General features: G+C 52.9%; 1 protein-coding gene across 2 annotated transcripts in view; it reads left to right on the forward strand.

The window, feature by feature from the left end:
• Window positions 1-8,343: 8,343 nt before the first annotated feature.
• The window catches only part of STX1A (syntaxin 1A), a 72,461-nt gene continuing 65,167 nt past the window's right edge, over window positions 8,344-15,637 (forward strand). For both annotated transcript variants that reach the window (XM_053960934.1, XM_053960935.1), the window contains exon 1: window positions 8,344-8,441. In XM_053960934.1, the coding sequence (XP_053816909.1) occupies window positions 8,412-8,441 (30 nt within the window). In that variant the 5' untranslated portion in view covers window positions 8,344-8,411. The remainder of the gene's footprint in view (window positions 8,442-15,637) is intronic.

Raw genomic sequence — 15,637 nt, forward strand, 5'->3', positions numbered from 1 at the left:
CCTTAAGACTGATTCATTCCTAGAGAGAGAGCTCTCTGCCACATGTAATATATGAAATTAAAGCAAAGGAAGACAGATGGAGAACTGGACAAAAGGATTACATTCTGCATTTTCTTGTGTGTCCATAAGGTCTGGCTCTGCAGTGGCAAGCAGGAAGTTTCTTTGTTCAGGAACACAATTGAAAACACACCTTCCCCTTAGTTCACCACAGAGCTTTTGGGGGTTGGAAGGTTTGCAGACAGTGAGAGCAGATGATAACATTTGCACAGCAGCTGAACTTTGAACTGTTCAAGCTGTTCATTTGAGGTTGATATTTGTTGGTGGTTTGTTGTTGCACCTCTGATTGCAGAACACTGTGGTGCTTTCTGGGAAAGCTTGTATTTACCCACTCTTTACCCAGTTTCTTCTGTTATTTTCTCATTTTCCCCCTTATTTTTATTTCTGTTTCAAGTTCAGAGGAACATAGCTCCCTGCAGACTGGCAGTGCTGTGCTGGTTTGTGCACGAGTCACATTTCCATGTGCTTTCTGTTTCAAACAAAGGATGGAAAGAGAAATCTCAAGCTAAGATCATGCATGTTTGAATGTGTCTGTGAATTTAGGCTTCAGAGGCAGGGTATGAAATATGAATTGGCCATCCTTCTTTTGCTCTGCACATTCCTCCTTCACAGGGAACAAGAGACTAATGGTTGCAGCCATGTGTGTGGTTATTAGAACATCCCCTTATTCCCTGCTGCTCCGTTGTTTTCCTCACTCCCTTTTTGCCATTTTGAGGTTGTCCCAGTCTTCAGTGAGAAAACAAACTCCAAAAAGGAATCAGCAACTCTCAGAGTTTGTTCTTCCTTGACCTTTGCTGTAATTCCTAGATCTGTCTGGCAGCTTGAATCTCTCTGGTAATTGCAATTATAAGGGGACTTCTGTTCAACTTCCTTGCCTGTTGCCCCTCATTTTGATGAATGAGGCTCCAGGATGTGTTGGAAGTGTGGCCTGCACAGCAGAGCAGTGTCCTTGGCCTGGAGCTGGGTGATGTGCCTGGTGCTGATGTGACCACTCTGGAGGTACCACATGTGGTACTGGAGCAGCAGAACTGATCTCTGTGTTCTGTCATGGTCTGTAATGACTTACCCAAGATGAAAAACATTCAGTGACTATGCAGCACTTGTTATCTCTATATTTTAATCTTCATTCACGTTGTGGCCTTGTGTGTTTATCACACTCTTCTGGGTGTTTTTGTGGTGCTTATCACCAATAGCTGAACTGTATCTCTCTGAAAGGCTTCTCAGGATGGAATTAAAAGGTTATGAGAATAATTTTTTTTGTCAATAAGTAACAAAACACATTTTTAATTGAGATTATGCCAATGGCAGATCCAGTTAGAGTGGAATTTTCTGATGAGGTCGGGTTCCTGACTCATTGACCAGTTATTATGGCAGGATTTAGTGTCCTGAGTGTGAGATGCACTAAGATGTACATAATTATATTATTTTGTTACTTAGAACTCTGGATAGAGAAACACACAAGGAAATTTTTAAAATTAAAAATTACTAGAATCAAGAAATCAATTCTTCCAAAGTAAGAGACTGCAGTTCTTCACTGTCATGCTTGCAGCCTCCTTGGCCTGACAGAATAAAGTGGTGCTGGTAAAAGCTGGTTTGAAGAGACCCCTCAGCAAATGCTGTTTGAATTTGCACTTTCATAAATTAAACTAGCAAATTTCCATATACATGTACACATATGAAAATGTCAGTGATCTTTTAGTCACAACTGGCATTGGTGCTCTGAGCCTGCCAAGGAACCTGGCTTGGAGAGGAGGTGTGCACAGCTGGAACTGGAGATCACCAAGTTGATTAGAGTGATGGAACACCTTTCCTCTGAGGAAAGGCTGTGAGAATTGGGATTGTTCAGCCTGGAAAAGAGAAGGCTTTGGTGTGACCTAATTGTGGCCTTCCAGTTCCCGAATGGAGCTGACAAGGAAGATGGAGAGAAACCATTTACAAGGGCTTGGAGTGACAGGACAAGGGGGAATAGCTTCCCACTGACAGAGGGCAGGGTCAGGTAGGATATTGGGAAGAAACTCTTCCCTATGAAGGTGGGGAGGTGCTGGCACAGGTTGCCCAAAGCAGCTGTGGCTGCCTCATTCTTGCAAGTGTTCAAGGCCAGGCTGGACAGGACTTGGAGCAGCCTGGGATAGTGGAAGGTGTCCCTGCCCATGGCAGGGGATTGGAATGAAGTGAACTTTAGGATCTCTTCCAACACAAACTGTTCCATGAATCTATGATTCTATGGCTGGAGTGGGGTTGTGCATTTTCAGGGAGATTGAACAGGAGATGGGCCCTGGAGACAGGCAGGAGGGGACACCGGTGTCCTCCCTGGAGCCATGAGGAGGGGCTACAGTTCTCACCAGAGGGGTGTCCATACAGGGAAACTCAACAGAAGTGAGAGGAAGGACTGTTGTGGGTGCACAAGAGCTTGGGATGGGTGAGCACGAGTTAACGAGACAGGGGAACCCTGAACTGAAAGGGGAGGGCAAGAGGAGCCTGCAACAGGCACAGGCCAGGAATTGCTGCAGATTCTTGGGGGTCCCAGAGTGGGTCTAGCAGTGAGACTTGAGGGTCTGTGCATGACTGGCAGCCCCCAGCTCTGGCTACACCAGCTGCAGCAGCATAGCTGGTTTCTCTGAGGCTTTGTCTGCTTCTTCCTTTGAGCAAACTGGAGCTATGATGGGTTTTTGAGAGCCAACTGAACTTCCAGCTGAATGGGCATCTGTCCAAGGCTGAATCCAGCAGCCTCACCAGTGCTTTGGGCTGGGTGGGGGCAGGACTCAGCCCAAAGGCCATCAGGGCCTTCCAGGGTCAAATTGAATGAGCTGTGCAAACAAAAGGGAATGGCAGGAATGATAGCTTGGTGGAGGAAAAGGCTGTGGGCAGTTGACAGAGCCTGGATGATGCAAATCAACATCCATTAGATATTCCAATGTAAATGTAACGGGAAAAAAAAATCCTAGAGATGAGTCATTCACATGATTGGAACAGCTTCCCACCAAAGTCAGACTGCAAGAATGGGTTTTGGTCTCAGTGGAGGAAGGTTTGGGCTGTGATAACTCCAAATTGGGGACTTGCCAGGAAATCTCAAATGGTGCATTAGCTTGGCCCCATCCCAGGACTGGGGATGTGCACTGGGAGTTGCATCCTTCCTTTGTGAAGGATGCTGGGATGTATGGATGTGTATCAGGAGGGTGTTTGAGAAGGACACTGGGATGTGCACAAGGAAGAATGTTGGAGAAGTCTGTTGGAAAGTGCACCAGGAGGGGATTTTGGGGAGGACACTGGAATGTGCACCAGGAGGGATGTTTGGGAATGATGGTGGGAATATGCACCAGGACAGGTATTTGGGAAGAATGTTGGGATGTGCACCAAGATGGGGGTTTGGGATGTGTGGAGGTGTAGCAGGACCATGTACTCTAGAGATCTGTCCTGCCCCTGGCTGGTGTGTGGGGAGGGGAGGAATATTTTATTTGCACCACAGGGTTTAAGTGGTCATTATTAAATCCCTACTGGAGGTTAATTGTTGGATCAATATGTTTTAATTTTAGCCACAGGGTTGGAGTAGCAGAGGAAGGCTTCCGGCAGCAAAGGGAAGTTCTGGGCTGCTTTGCCTCTCACCCCCCACTGCTGTTTTATTAATGCTCACTGTTCTCCCAAGGTGCAGCCCACATTCTCTGCAGTTAATGCCAGTATTTCAATGCATGGCAGAGTAAAGCTGACCTGAGCAAAATCCCACTTCATTGGATCAGTCAAGAAATAAATGTCCATGTGCCCTGTTCCAGCACTGAACCGATTGCTTTGGTTTCATTGAATATCCCTCAGTGCTTTGGTTCGAGCAGGTTTTTAAGTGAACCCTAGTGCCGTGCAGGCTGGAGATGCTTCCCTTTCTCTCTCATCTGTCAAAATCATTTTCTAGAGTAACACAGAATATCAGAAAGGACTGATAGAATCAGACTTCTCTATAATTTATTCACAAGTTCTTGTACTAAAAATCATCTGACTTTCACAACAGTTGGCAGGATTTCTACAACGCGCGAAAGTGAAACTTGTCTTGGAGGTGTGCTATTCCAGGTTGTTTCAAGCCTTCCAGATCTGAGAATGAGAGAATCATCTTTTGGGAAGGTGGGGAAGGTGGGTTTCCCATAGCTTTATGTGACCTTAGAAATCCAGAAAGGTCAGGCTGAATATCATGAATATCAAGGTATAATGCATGAATTTCTTCAGGCAGCGTAACAGATGACACATGCTTATCTGTGAAAAACCCGAGAAATGTTTTTCAACTTGTTTCTTACATAAAGACAGAGAATACAGATCATCCCTATCATATATTTTCTTTTTTTTCTGTGGGAAATTTTCCTGTGCAGGGCATTGGCAGTGGCAGCTTGCACCCTGAGTGTGTTGTCAGGCTGCTACTTGAGGCATGAGGAGGTGGAGAGAGCCTGTGATTCCTTTTAGGTGGTTCTTGTTTCTCTGGGGGATTCCTGTCCCACTCTGCCACTCACTGGGAAACCTTGTTCCCTCTGCTCATGTTCTTGTAAGCGCCATGATGCTCTTTCAGCTCTGGACATGGGGTCAGGAATGAGAGATGAGACAAGCTGTAGACAAGAGAATGTCCATTTTTCCTACTGCTGCTGGAAATACTGAGCCCTTATAATGTCTGATTTTTTTCCAGATGTGTTCAAAAGGCTGAATTGCCTCTCCTCCTTGGTCACCTTTCTTTTTCCTTTGTTTACCTTCTGTCCCATTTTGACTTTTTTGGCCACAACACATGGCTCTTCCCAATTTTCCACCCCCATCCAATGCCTTTCTGAGTGTCCTGCCTCAGCTTCTGCAAGTCATGGCACAGTTCCCCTTCCTCCCAACATCATCATCCTGTTTGCTTATATGAACTTTCCCCAGAGTCGGGACAGGAGTCCTGTCCCTAGAAAGATCTTGGGCAGCATCTTCCCATCCTTGGACACATGGGATTGCAGCCTGTGTTAGCTGTCCAAAAGCAACTTTTAATGGTTGTTGGCATGGAGACAAGCATTTGGAGCAACTCCCACTGACAATACCTGCTTCCCTCCAGCAGGGAGAGGGAACCTCCAGCTGGATCCACTTGCGACTGTGGTCACATGGACCTTCCCCTCTGCTGCTCCTGCCCTCCCTGGCATCTCTCTGTGGGCATTGAGTGGGATGAGGGATGAGTCTCCCTTGCAGGGAGGTGGTGTGGAGTGGCCCATCCACCTCATCCCTTCCTTGCCTCTGAGATCCCGTCTCTCCTATGCCACAGGACTTGCCTGTGTTCTTGGCACGGAGAACGGCTCCCTGGCTCCCTCCACGCTGATGTGCTCTGTGGCTCTGGTCTGTTCCTCCCTGAACAGCTTTCCAGCCTAATCCTCGACAAACAACTTTCGGCAGCTCTTCCAGGATTTCTGTCTTGTCCCTCCAAAGTGAATAGTGTCCCTGAAGTGACAGCAGTGACTGAAAATGAATGAATGAGCAGCTTCAGGTGGTTTCTGATCCGCAGCCAAGCTGCGGCTCAGGGCTACGCTCTGGATTTTCATCACGTTCGCACTGTCAGCCTCACTCCAAGCCCAGCACTCGCTTTTCTCTGTGTTTCTGTTGAGGATTTATTCTGCACCCCCTTGTGTGTGTGTGTGAACTCTTCCATTGGTAGTTGTGGTTCTGTCTTTCCTGATAGAGGTAAGTCCTTGAGAATGACAGGATTGATCTTGGATCTGCTGCAGCCTCTGCAGCCTCTGCTCAAAACACCTCTGTAATTCCTTTTGTGTCTTTGTGTTTCTGTGCTGCATTTTGGGTTGCCTAACACCTGAAAGTCCATCCATACGCTGAGTGCTGCAGACACAGGCACTGTTCCAGCAAGCTGTGCCTCTGGCTCCCTGAATTTGCAAGCCTCTGTTGCCTGTAGCACAGGTGAGGAGCTGTGTGACCCTCTCCATGAGCCCCTGCATGACCAGGACTCTTGGCAGACTGATCACCCCACAGCCATGTCTCAACTCTTTGGGTCAGATCAGCTATAGTTTGTACATCCTTCCATGAGTGAGACCATCCCTGGCACTGGAGTGATTCACAGCAACAAGGTCTGTGTCCCCCTCGCTGGGGTGGAGCGAGCCCCTGCCCTAATAACTTGCAGTAAATAAGTGCAGCATCAACGGGAGAAATGAATCCATCACCCGAACTGTGCCTGGCACCTGAGCTGTGCCCAGCACCTAAACTGTGCCCAATGCTTAAGTTCCACCAATGAGACCTCTTGACACAACGGGATCCTGCTCCTGCAGTCCCAGCTGAGGTGCCCACGGGTGTCCCTTGACATCAGAGCTCTTTAAATGCACCTGGATGGTGGTGGCCAAAAAACCTGTTCCTGTTCCACTTCTTGGCATGCAAGGAGCTGGTTTTCAAGCTAATACATGTATGTGCTGGGAGCAGGAGTTTCAAATCTCTGGGAGGGAGATGGTCCCTTCCTCTGCAGGAAGCCTTGACTCTGATAGGAAGCAAAGGCGGTAAAGGGATGGATACGGGAAATTAGGGGAAGAACACGTATGGGATAATATGGGAATATTGGGGTGGCCCTGGTGTAATCCGGCGGTGCTGTCCCAGGGGGATGAGCTCTCCCGGAGGAGCGAGAAGGGAGCCCGAACCCCGTCCGGTACCGGCGGTGCCGGGGGTACCGGGGGACGAAGGGGTACGAGGAGACCGACCCCGCAGGATATGGCTGGAGCCACCAGGGGGCGCCGCGCCCCAGAGCCGCGCTCGGAGCTCCGGTCGGGTTCACCTTTGCGGGGAGGGAGAGGCAGTGCGGGGGGAGCGGGGCAACGGGGCTGTGCGGGGTAACCGGGGCTGTGCGGGGTAATGGGGTACTGCGGGGAACACGGGGCTGTGCGGGGCAACGGGGTACTGCGGGGAACACGGGGCTGTGCGGGGCAACGGGGCTGTGCGGGGTAATGGGGTACTGCGGGCAACACGGGGCTGTGCGGGGTAATGGGGTACTGCGGGGTACACGGGGCTGTGTGGGGTAATGGGGTACTGCGGGGAACACGGGGCTGTGCGGGGCAACGGGGTTGTGCGGGGAAAACGGGATTATGCGGAGTAATCGGGGCTGTGCGGGTAACCGGGAGGCTGTGCGGGAGGAGCAGGGTCACTGGGGCTGTGCGGAGGGAGCGGGGCTGTGCGCTACAGTGCGGGGTGAGTGGGGTAGAGTGGAGCTGTGCGGGGCGAGGTGGGCCGTGCACGGTATGTGGGACAGTTCGCAGTGAGCGGGGCTGCGAGGGGTGAGTGGGGGGCTGTGCGGGGTGGTGTGTGGCGTGTGCGGGTCAGTGAGGCGCGAGTGGGGCTGGACGCAGGGTGAGCTGCGTTTGGCTGGGTTTGGCCCTAACACCCGCGGAGGAGCCCCCCAGCCTTTGCACCAGGGTACCCCAGTACCCCAGCTCTGGGCACCCCAGGGATGCTGGACACTGTCGGACTGCGGGAAGTGCGACCCGTGACCTCGCGGCTGGATCCAACGGCCCCAGGACCTGCAGGAACCTGCAGGCTTCGGCTATGGGAGATCCCGCTCCTTTTCAGCCCTGGCAGCGGGGAGGGAGAGGGGTGTCTCCCCAACACTGCCAGTTTCCCCAAAAGTGGCAAACTGGCAGCATCTGTCCGAGCCCTGCTGGCACTTCTTTGCTCCCTGCGGTCCTTGGTTTGGGGTCCTCAGAGTGGATCCCCAGTATGCCCTGTTTGTCCCCAGGCTTTTTGGTGCCCCCAGACCTCGCTGTCTGCCGGAGCTCCAGCACCACTGCCACGGCCCCAGGGACACGCAGGGGTGGCTGTTGGGGGTACCCTGCTGTGCATCCCTCCACACCCTTAGGAGCACTGTGCTGTGATGTCCCACAGGTATGACCTCCCCAGGTGTGATCCCTCCCGATGCTATTCCCAGATGTGACTTCCTCCTGTGGCCTCCCTAAGTGTGACGCCCCCAAGTGTGACGTCCCTTGGGTGTGCCCGCAGCTGTGACCTTCTCGCGTGGACCCCTCCCAGTGAGACCCCTTCCCGTAGATGAGACGCCCCCATGTGTGGGGTCCCCTGGGTGTGACCCGCAGCTGTGACATTCTCCCCCGGGTGCGATCCCCCCCCGCCGTGGTGACATCCCCTTGTGGCTGTGACCTTCCCAGCTGTGCCATCCCCTCCTCCGGCCGCCTCCCCGCGGTGTGAGGCCCCACGTGCCGCCTCCCCGCAGTCTGACTCTGATGCGAGTGTCCCCCTGCCAGTCCCCCCCGCCATGGTAGGGTCCCCCCGGTGTCCCCCCGCCCCTCTCCGCACCGCTCCACGCATGCTCCGCGCCCGCCCCTCCCCGCGCTCTGGCCGTTCCCAGCGGCTGCGGGGCAAGGATGAAGGACCGGACCGGGGAGCTGCGCGCTGTGAGTGCGGGGCGCAGCCGGGGATGCGGGGGATACGGGGCATGCGGGCAGCTCTCTGCCCCCATCGGGGACCGCCCGAAGCCGTCTCGGCCCCCCCTCCCTAGGCAGGGGCCGCCCTGCCCTGAACGGCGGCGGCGAGGGGGGCTGGGAGCAGGGGATGAGCCCCCCGGACATCGCCGGGATGTCGGGATTAGGGGAGGGGTTCCCCGGGCTGCGCCGTCCGCACACCGCGGGCCGCTCCGGTTCTCCGTGGCGCCGGGCGGTGCGAGCGGCGATCTGCGCGGTACCGGGGGGCCGCGGCGGCGGAGCAGCATCACCGGATACAGACGTGAATTTGTGCCGCTGCGGGCGGGGGCTGCCCGCGGGCGGCGGGGCCGTGCCGTGCTCACCCGGGACCGTGCCGCGCCCGCCCCGCTCCCGTTTTGCGTGTTCATCCTCCGGCGCAGTCGCTGCGGCGGGGCCGGGGGGCGCCTGCGGCCGCTGCACCGCGGTGACCCCAGTGCCGTGACCCGGCTTGTCCGGGAGGCCTCGGGCTTTGTGTGCGGCCGTGGCCGGTGCTGTGCCCCGCGGAGGCCCCGAGCCCCCCGCGGTCCCGCAGCGCGGGCGGTGGGAGGCGGCGGCGGCGGCTGCGCGCATGGAGCATCGGTGGAGGGAGCCTCCGGTGCGGTGGCCCCCGCTGCCCATGCCCTGGCCCCCTGTGGCACCCTCGGAGCCGCGGTGGTGCTGCTGCCCACGCGTGGGGCCGAGCCCTGGGGACAGCAGCAGTGGCCGGAAGGGCAGAGCCCGAAATCCCGGAGCGCTGCTCCAGCCCCCGCCCTGTACCACCCCCTGGTCCTCCCTCTAGTGCTTTTTCTTTTTCTTTCTTTTTTTTTTTTTTTTTTTTTTTTTTTTTTTTTTTTTTTTTTTTTTTTTTTTTATTTTTCTTCTTTAATTACTTCACGGTTGGCGCTGCAGAGCCGCCTGGGACTGCAGGGGGGACTGTCCCGTGGGGAGGACTCTGCCATAGAGCGAGGGGCAGTGGGGACCACTGTGGTGTCCAGTTTGGTCGGGCATCACAGCTCCCACCAGGGTCACTTGGCCGGGAGTTTGGTTTGGTCTGAAGAACGCCAGGAGGATGGAGCTGGGGTGATGCCAGCGAGGGGCTGAGGGGGTGGCTGTCGGGGATCATGGGCAGCTGTTGGGGTGATTGGGCAGCTCTGAATGCCCAGGGCTGACTCTATGTGCCCAGGGGTGGCTGTGGATTCTGGGGGAGGAAGAGGCTCCCCCAAGAGCTGCCTCCCCACTCTGCCTGGAAAACACCCAAACATGGGGCTCTGTCTCCACCACCAGCACAGGCTGTGAAATGGGATTGGAAAGCAGGCTTTTTAATAATAATAGTAAAAAGAAGCCTCATGAATGTCCTTTTGGCAGCCGTTGCTGGCTGAGAAGTGATGCCATGGAGTATTTTAAAATTTCTCTGTTCCTTTAAATATGCCTTAAGAAAAATAAAATGTGTTTTTGCCTCACTCCTGCTGCTGCTCCTTATTCATCAGCCTCATGCTGAGGGTGCAGCATTCTTCCCGGGGACTCCTGGGGATGGAGGAATCCTTTTGAGCATCCACTTGCCCTGAATATGAGTGGGTGCCCCCTGGCAGGACTGCAGTGAGTGAGGCAGCATGGATTTACACCCTCGGTGGTGGCAGACACCAGGGAGGAGCAAGATGCTGCAGTGGACACGGAGTCGGGAGCGTTTGAACTTGTATCCTCTCTGCTGCCTCCTTAATAGGCTGGGTTGGTTTTTCCCATGTTAATGCAGTGTTTAAATTCTGCCAGGGATGATAAAAAAGAAGGATTAATAAAAAAAGAGCTGGCATTGTTGGAGCAGAGGAGGGGATGCAGGGCAGTCACTGCTCTACAGAGCAGGAGCTCCACGTCTTAACGGGATTTTTAAAATGGTACTTGAATTTCAAAATGCTAATCCCAGCTCTTTTCTGAACCCCGGCTCTGGTTTGGATCAGACCTGCTGGAGGTTATTCAGTGCCCTTGTGGGAGTAGTGCCCCCAGGTCTGCTCTGGACCAGGGATAAGAAATTTAACTTACAGATAAAACATGTCCTCTTGTTGTGGAGGAGAGCTGCTGAGAATGGGCCGTGCAGGATGCCTTGGATGAGGCTGAGCAGAGCTTTGTTTACAGCTGCTTCTGTGCAGGTCGCAGCTGTGGCTGTCAGTGGTGTTTCCTGCCCCTCTGGAGTGGGTCTGGAGCTGGTCCCGTTCCCCAGCACCCCCAGAAGCAGCCCTGATGAGACGGTGTGTAAATGCAGGATTGTGAGAGTCCTGTGGTGCTCCATCGTGCCATAGAGCTGACAGCTCAGTTTGAGTGAGACATTGGGATTTCCAGGATGTGACACAGGTCCAAATGGTAAAATAATTATGAATGGTGTTTGGAGAGTGAGAGGAAGTGAGGGAGATGTGCCAGCGTTACAGGATCACAGAGTGGTTTAGGTTGGAAGGAACCATGCAGTTCCTACCCCCCAGCCATGGGGAGGGCCCATTTTTTGGGGTGCACTTTCCTCCTATGCCCGTTGTTCATCCCCACAGCTGTTTTTGTGTGCATTTCTCCAGTGATGTTTGTGTGTTTGTGCCGTGCCACTGCCCTCCCCAGCTGGCTGAATCCCCACTCCTGACATCCAAGTCCCTGCTCCCAGCGCTGCCTCCTGCCAGTGGGAGTTGTGGGAGGTGGGAGTTAAAAATAAAAGGAGAGGGAAAGCGAGGTGGGCTCCAGGTCCAGCTCTGTGGATGCACCCTGTCCCCTCCTGTGGCAGTGAAATCTGCAGCAGTGCCCCAGGACTCGCAGCCCGACCTCACTCCATCCTTTCCTCTTAATTCCATACTCTTCCTACTGAGGCATTCTCTCCTGGGGGCACAAATGTGAAGTCGACCACAGTTGCTGTTTGCAGAGGTCACGTCTTTTGTGTCTCCATCTTTTCCAGAACCCCCGGCTGCAGAAGTCCCTACAGACCTTGGAGATGAATATATTCACTTGTTTAGATGCCATCTTCCTTTCTTTTTTTAACCCTCTCCGTTGCCATAAGTGCTTTCGAGCTCTTCTGTTCAGCCAAAAGGGTCACACATAAATAATTCAGCTGTCCTATGTCCCTCCAGTCGGGAGTGCGGCTGTCACGTGGCGGGTGACAGCCGGTGTCTGTGTCCGCAGCTCCGCCTGCTCTGCCTCAGCGTGACGGGTTTTAGCATTGCTGAAATGCTGTTTTTTTGGGGGTGGGGAGGAGCAGAGCTGCCGTGGCAGGTCAAACATCATGGCTGCCCTTAGAGCATTCCTGATTTCACAAGCACTGCGGCAGGAAAGCTGCTTTGCCTGCTCCCTTGGGGTCCTGGAGTGGGAGGAGTGAGATGCTGATGAATCTTCACTGCTGGGGTCTGCTGGGCTGGGCAGCTGGGCGAGGAGGAAGGTGACAGGAGGGATGTAGATGAGCCCTACATGCTCCTGTGTGAGATGTTCTCGTGTTCCTACATGCTTCTGTGTGGGATGTTCTTGTGTTCCCCAGGAGCTGGGGGGTCCTGGGTGCCCCTGTGCCACAGGGATGCTGTTCACAGCAGTGGGTGCACACCATGGTAGGGCAAGCCAAAAACTGGGGAAACCTTTTTCTGTGCTTTAAACATGGCTGCAGGCAAAGCCCAGACTCTAGGTCAGCTCTGGGTGGTGTATCATGTCCCCAGCCTGGGAGGGGCCTGGTGGGGTGAGGGACAGGGTTTGAGGGACAGACGAGGGGACACTGAGCCCCAGAGTCCCTTGATATGTGTTGGGGAGCTTCAGGTCTGGTGCATGGGGGTCTGGTGGTCCCACCATGAAGTCAGCTTAAATACAGGAGTACTCTTGACCCACTGAGACCTGGTGTCAATCTGTGGGCACCAGAGAGTGATAGGAGTGATAGTAAGTGCAGCCAGATAGGTCAGCTGTGCCTTGGATGTCTGAGAGGATGGAGCCAAAAGGGTTCAGTCTCATCCCCGTTGTTTTAATCGAAGTGTCTTTGTGTGTGAGCTGCTCAGAAGCTGTACAAATGTTTGTTTTGCCATGTATCTCCCCATTAACAAGATTTCTCAGGAAATATGCAAAATTATCACTACAGGCAGAACATGTACAGTAAGGCTCATTAAGCTAAGTACTGTGATAAATTGCTTCTTCCGGAAAATTATGTATATTAGCAAAAAGGAGGAGAGTGAGCCCAGGTGGAAGGCCAGGAAGACAGTGTGTGGTATTGTTCTGGCTGCAGGTGACCTGAGCACACCTGCCTCAGGGGAGTGTCCTTGCACCACGGTGTCCGCAGGATGATCCTGGAGGAGATGTGTGGGGAGGGGAGGGCAAGCAGAGGACAGCACGGGAAATGGAGATGGAGCAATGCTGTGTCAGGACCCAACCAGGCACAAAGCCAAAGAGGCTCTTTGCTTAGGAAAAGTATGAAATGAGGCAACTGTAGAAGCACAAGGAGTAGAAAGCTTTGCTGAACTGAAAGAAGGGGAGAGGGCAGGGGTGACGTGTCACAGGCTGCTTGCACCTCTGCACCTCTGCCTGCGCCCCTGCCTGCAGTGGCCAGAACCAGGGCTGGTGTTGGGAATGTGGGCATTGCTTTTGCCCCCCAAATCAGGGAGCAGACTTGTGGCTGTGAGCAGGGGACAGGCTGTGGCATGGGCTCACAGAGTGGTTTGGCTTGAAAAGGACCTTCAAAGACTGTGTGGCTCCAACACCCCTGCCATGGGCAGGAACACCTTCGACTAGACCAGATTGCTCTGAGCCTTCTTCCAGTCTGACCTTGAACACTTCCAGGGGTGTTCAGACACAGCAGACAGGCTTCAGGATGCTCAAGTCCTGCATGAGAGATGTTCTGAAACATCTTTCAACCTTTTTCAGAGATACTCTTGAGTATTTTCTGTAGTGATGCTGCTGCTGCCCCTTGCAGGAGGGTTTTTTCTTCCATCACCTTTTGATGGAAGTAGTGAGTGGAGCCCAGGACATCTGCTGGCCAAAAGCTCAGCTTGGGGACATCCAGAGGAGAACAGCAAGTCCTTCTGCTCCAGCAGCCCTGGAGAGCTCAGGCTCAAGAAAAGTTTCCCCTCAGTTGCCAAGGAACCTTCAAAGAACCATTTCATCCAACCCTACTGCCATGAGTTGGGGCATCTTCCACTAGACCAGCTCTTGACTGGTTCTAGAATTCCAAATCTCCTTCCCAAATTGTGTTCATTTGCTCCTAGGCCAGCATGTTCTTTCTGCAGGAAAAGGTTCCCCCTCTCTGCTGCCTCCTCCTCCTCAGGCATCCACAGGCACCTCAGGATACATGTCAACACAGGGGACAGACCTGGCTGTGCAGCATCAAAATTTGCTGCAGGGTGGGACTGAACTTTCTGTTAACAGTGCAGTTTTCCAGATTCTGGTGAACACTTGCAGGCCCAGGTTTCTTTTCATAGGAAATAACTAAAAATGAAATTTTCTACTCACTGTCCAGTGAGTTTTCAGGAGAGTGCTGCCACTTCCATGCTGCTGTACTTCTGCAGATGTGTGCTGCAGGTTTTCCAGTATCAGCTCTGCCTTTTTCTCTGCCATTGCTTCTGTTCCATCAGATTCTATCAGACTTTGGGTTTGTGCATGAAATGACTGTTTGTTTTGGTTTTCCAGAGGACCTTTGCCTTTTGGGAGGATCAGTGTCTCACCTGGATGTGCTGAGGTTCTTTTACAGGGACTAGACAACAGCACCAGAGAAATGTCATTGAGCTTTCATGATCATGTGAGCGACCTGGTTTGGTGGAAGGTGTCCCTGCCCGCCCATGGCAGGAGGTTGGACTGGAGCATCCTTGAAGGTCCCTTCCAAATCAATATTCCATGAGTGCTTGTTTGTAGGTGGGGTAGTGGGATTTGAAGGATTACCATTTTGCAGACTGCGTTGATCCCACAGCCATGGGACTTGTGGTGCTGCCTGTGTCACCTTCTCTGCCTGAGGCTTTCTTTCTTTTTTCCCTGGCAGTTTCCTAGGACAGGCTGCAGTGTCACTAGTGGTCATCACCAGGTCTTGGTGACGTTGGCAGACACCAAAGCAGGGTGATGATCCCAGCAGAGACCTCTCTGAGGGCTCACCCTGGTGAATGGAGTGGACAGAAGAGATGAGTGCTGTGGCTGCAGGTCCTTCTGCTGCCCAGGGGAAGCTCTGGTCTGCACAGGAACTGCAACAATGATGATGCCACTTAGAGGATGTTAAGAAATTAATTTCAGATTATTTAAGTCTGTTTTTAACCAAATCATTCTTCAGCCATGACTCTAAATTTATAAAGTACTGGCTGTAAAGTATGGGTGCTTTTCCAGTAGGTGATAGTGCTGTCCATGTTTCAGAGCTACAGGAGAAGGTCAGTGTGTTCAGCTCGTTGCCCTCTCCAGGGCTGGTGCCAACTCTGTCACTTCTGACACTCATTCTTCATAGTTAAGGAAAATTTTACCTGATTGCTTTTAAAACTGAGCTTAAGAGTGATCATGGTTCTGATAAAAGGCTTGGACTTTGTGCCAAAGGCTGGGAATTATTTTGCAGGAATGCAAGCAAGCACCTTGGAAATCATGTTCTCCCTTGCACTGCTAGTGTTGGAAATTGGAAACACCACCTGACTCATGCAGATGTTGCTGAATGCATGAAGTCATCTGTGCCTTGGACTTTTATTCATAAAAAAACTTGTTAATGGGAAGGTATGGGCTGGTTTTGGTGAATATTGGAATTATAGAATTGCTTAGGTTAGAAAACCCCTCTAAGATCCAACAGTTTTCCCCAGCACTGCCAAAGGCAGCACCAACCCCAAGTGCCACAACTACACATCTGTTAAATCCATTCAGGGATGGTGACTGCACCACTGCCCTGCACAGCCTGTGCCTTGGCAACTGGGCTGGAGAGCCCTTTCCATGGAGACATTTTCCCCAGTATCCAACTAAACTTGCCTTGGCCATTTCCTCTTGTCCTGTCCCTTGTTCTCTGGGAGCAGAGCCTGACCCCCACCTGGTTCCACCCTCCTGTCAGGGAGTTGTAGACAGTGAGGTCCCCCCTGAGCCTCCTTTTCTCCAGGCTGAGCCCCCCCAGCTCCCTCAGCTGCTTTTGGTGCTCCAGATGCTTCCCCAGCTCCATTCCTTTCCCTGGACACACTCCAGCATCTCACTGACCTTCTTGTTGTGAG

This window comes from Vidua chalybeata, chromosome 20, assembly GCF_026979565.1.
Source record: "Vidua chalybeata isolate OUT-0048 chromosome 20, bVidCha1 merged haplotype, whole genome shotgun sequence".
In the NCBI taxonomy this organism is placed as follows: Eukaryota; Metazoa; Chordata; class Aves; order Passeriformes; family Viduidae; genus Vidua; species Vidua chalybeata.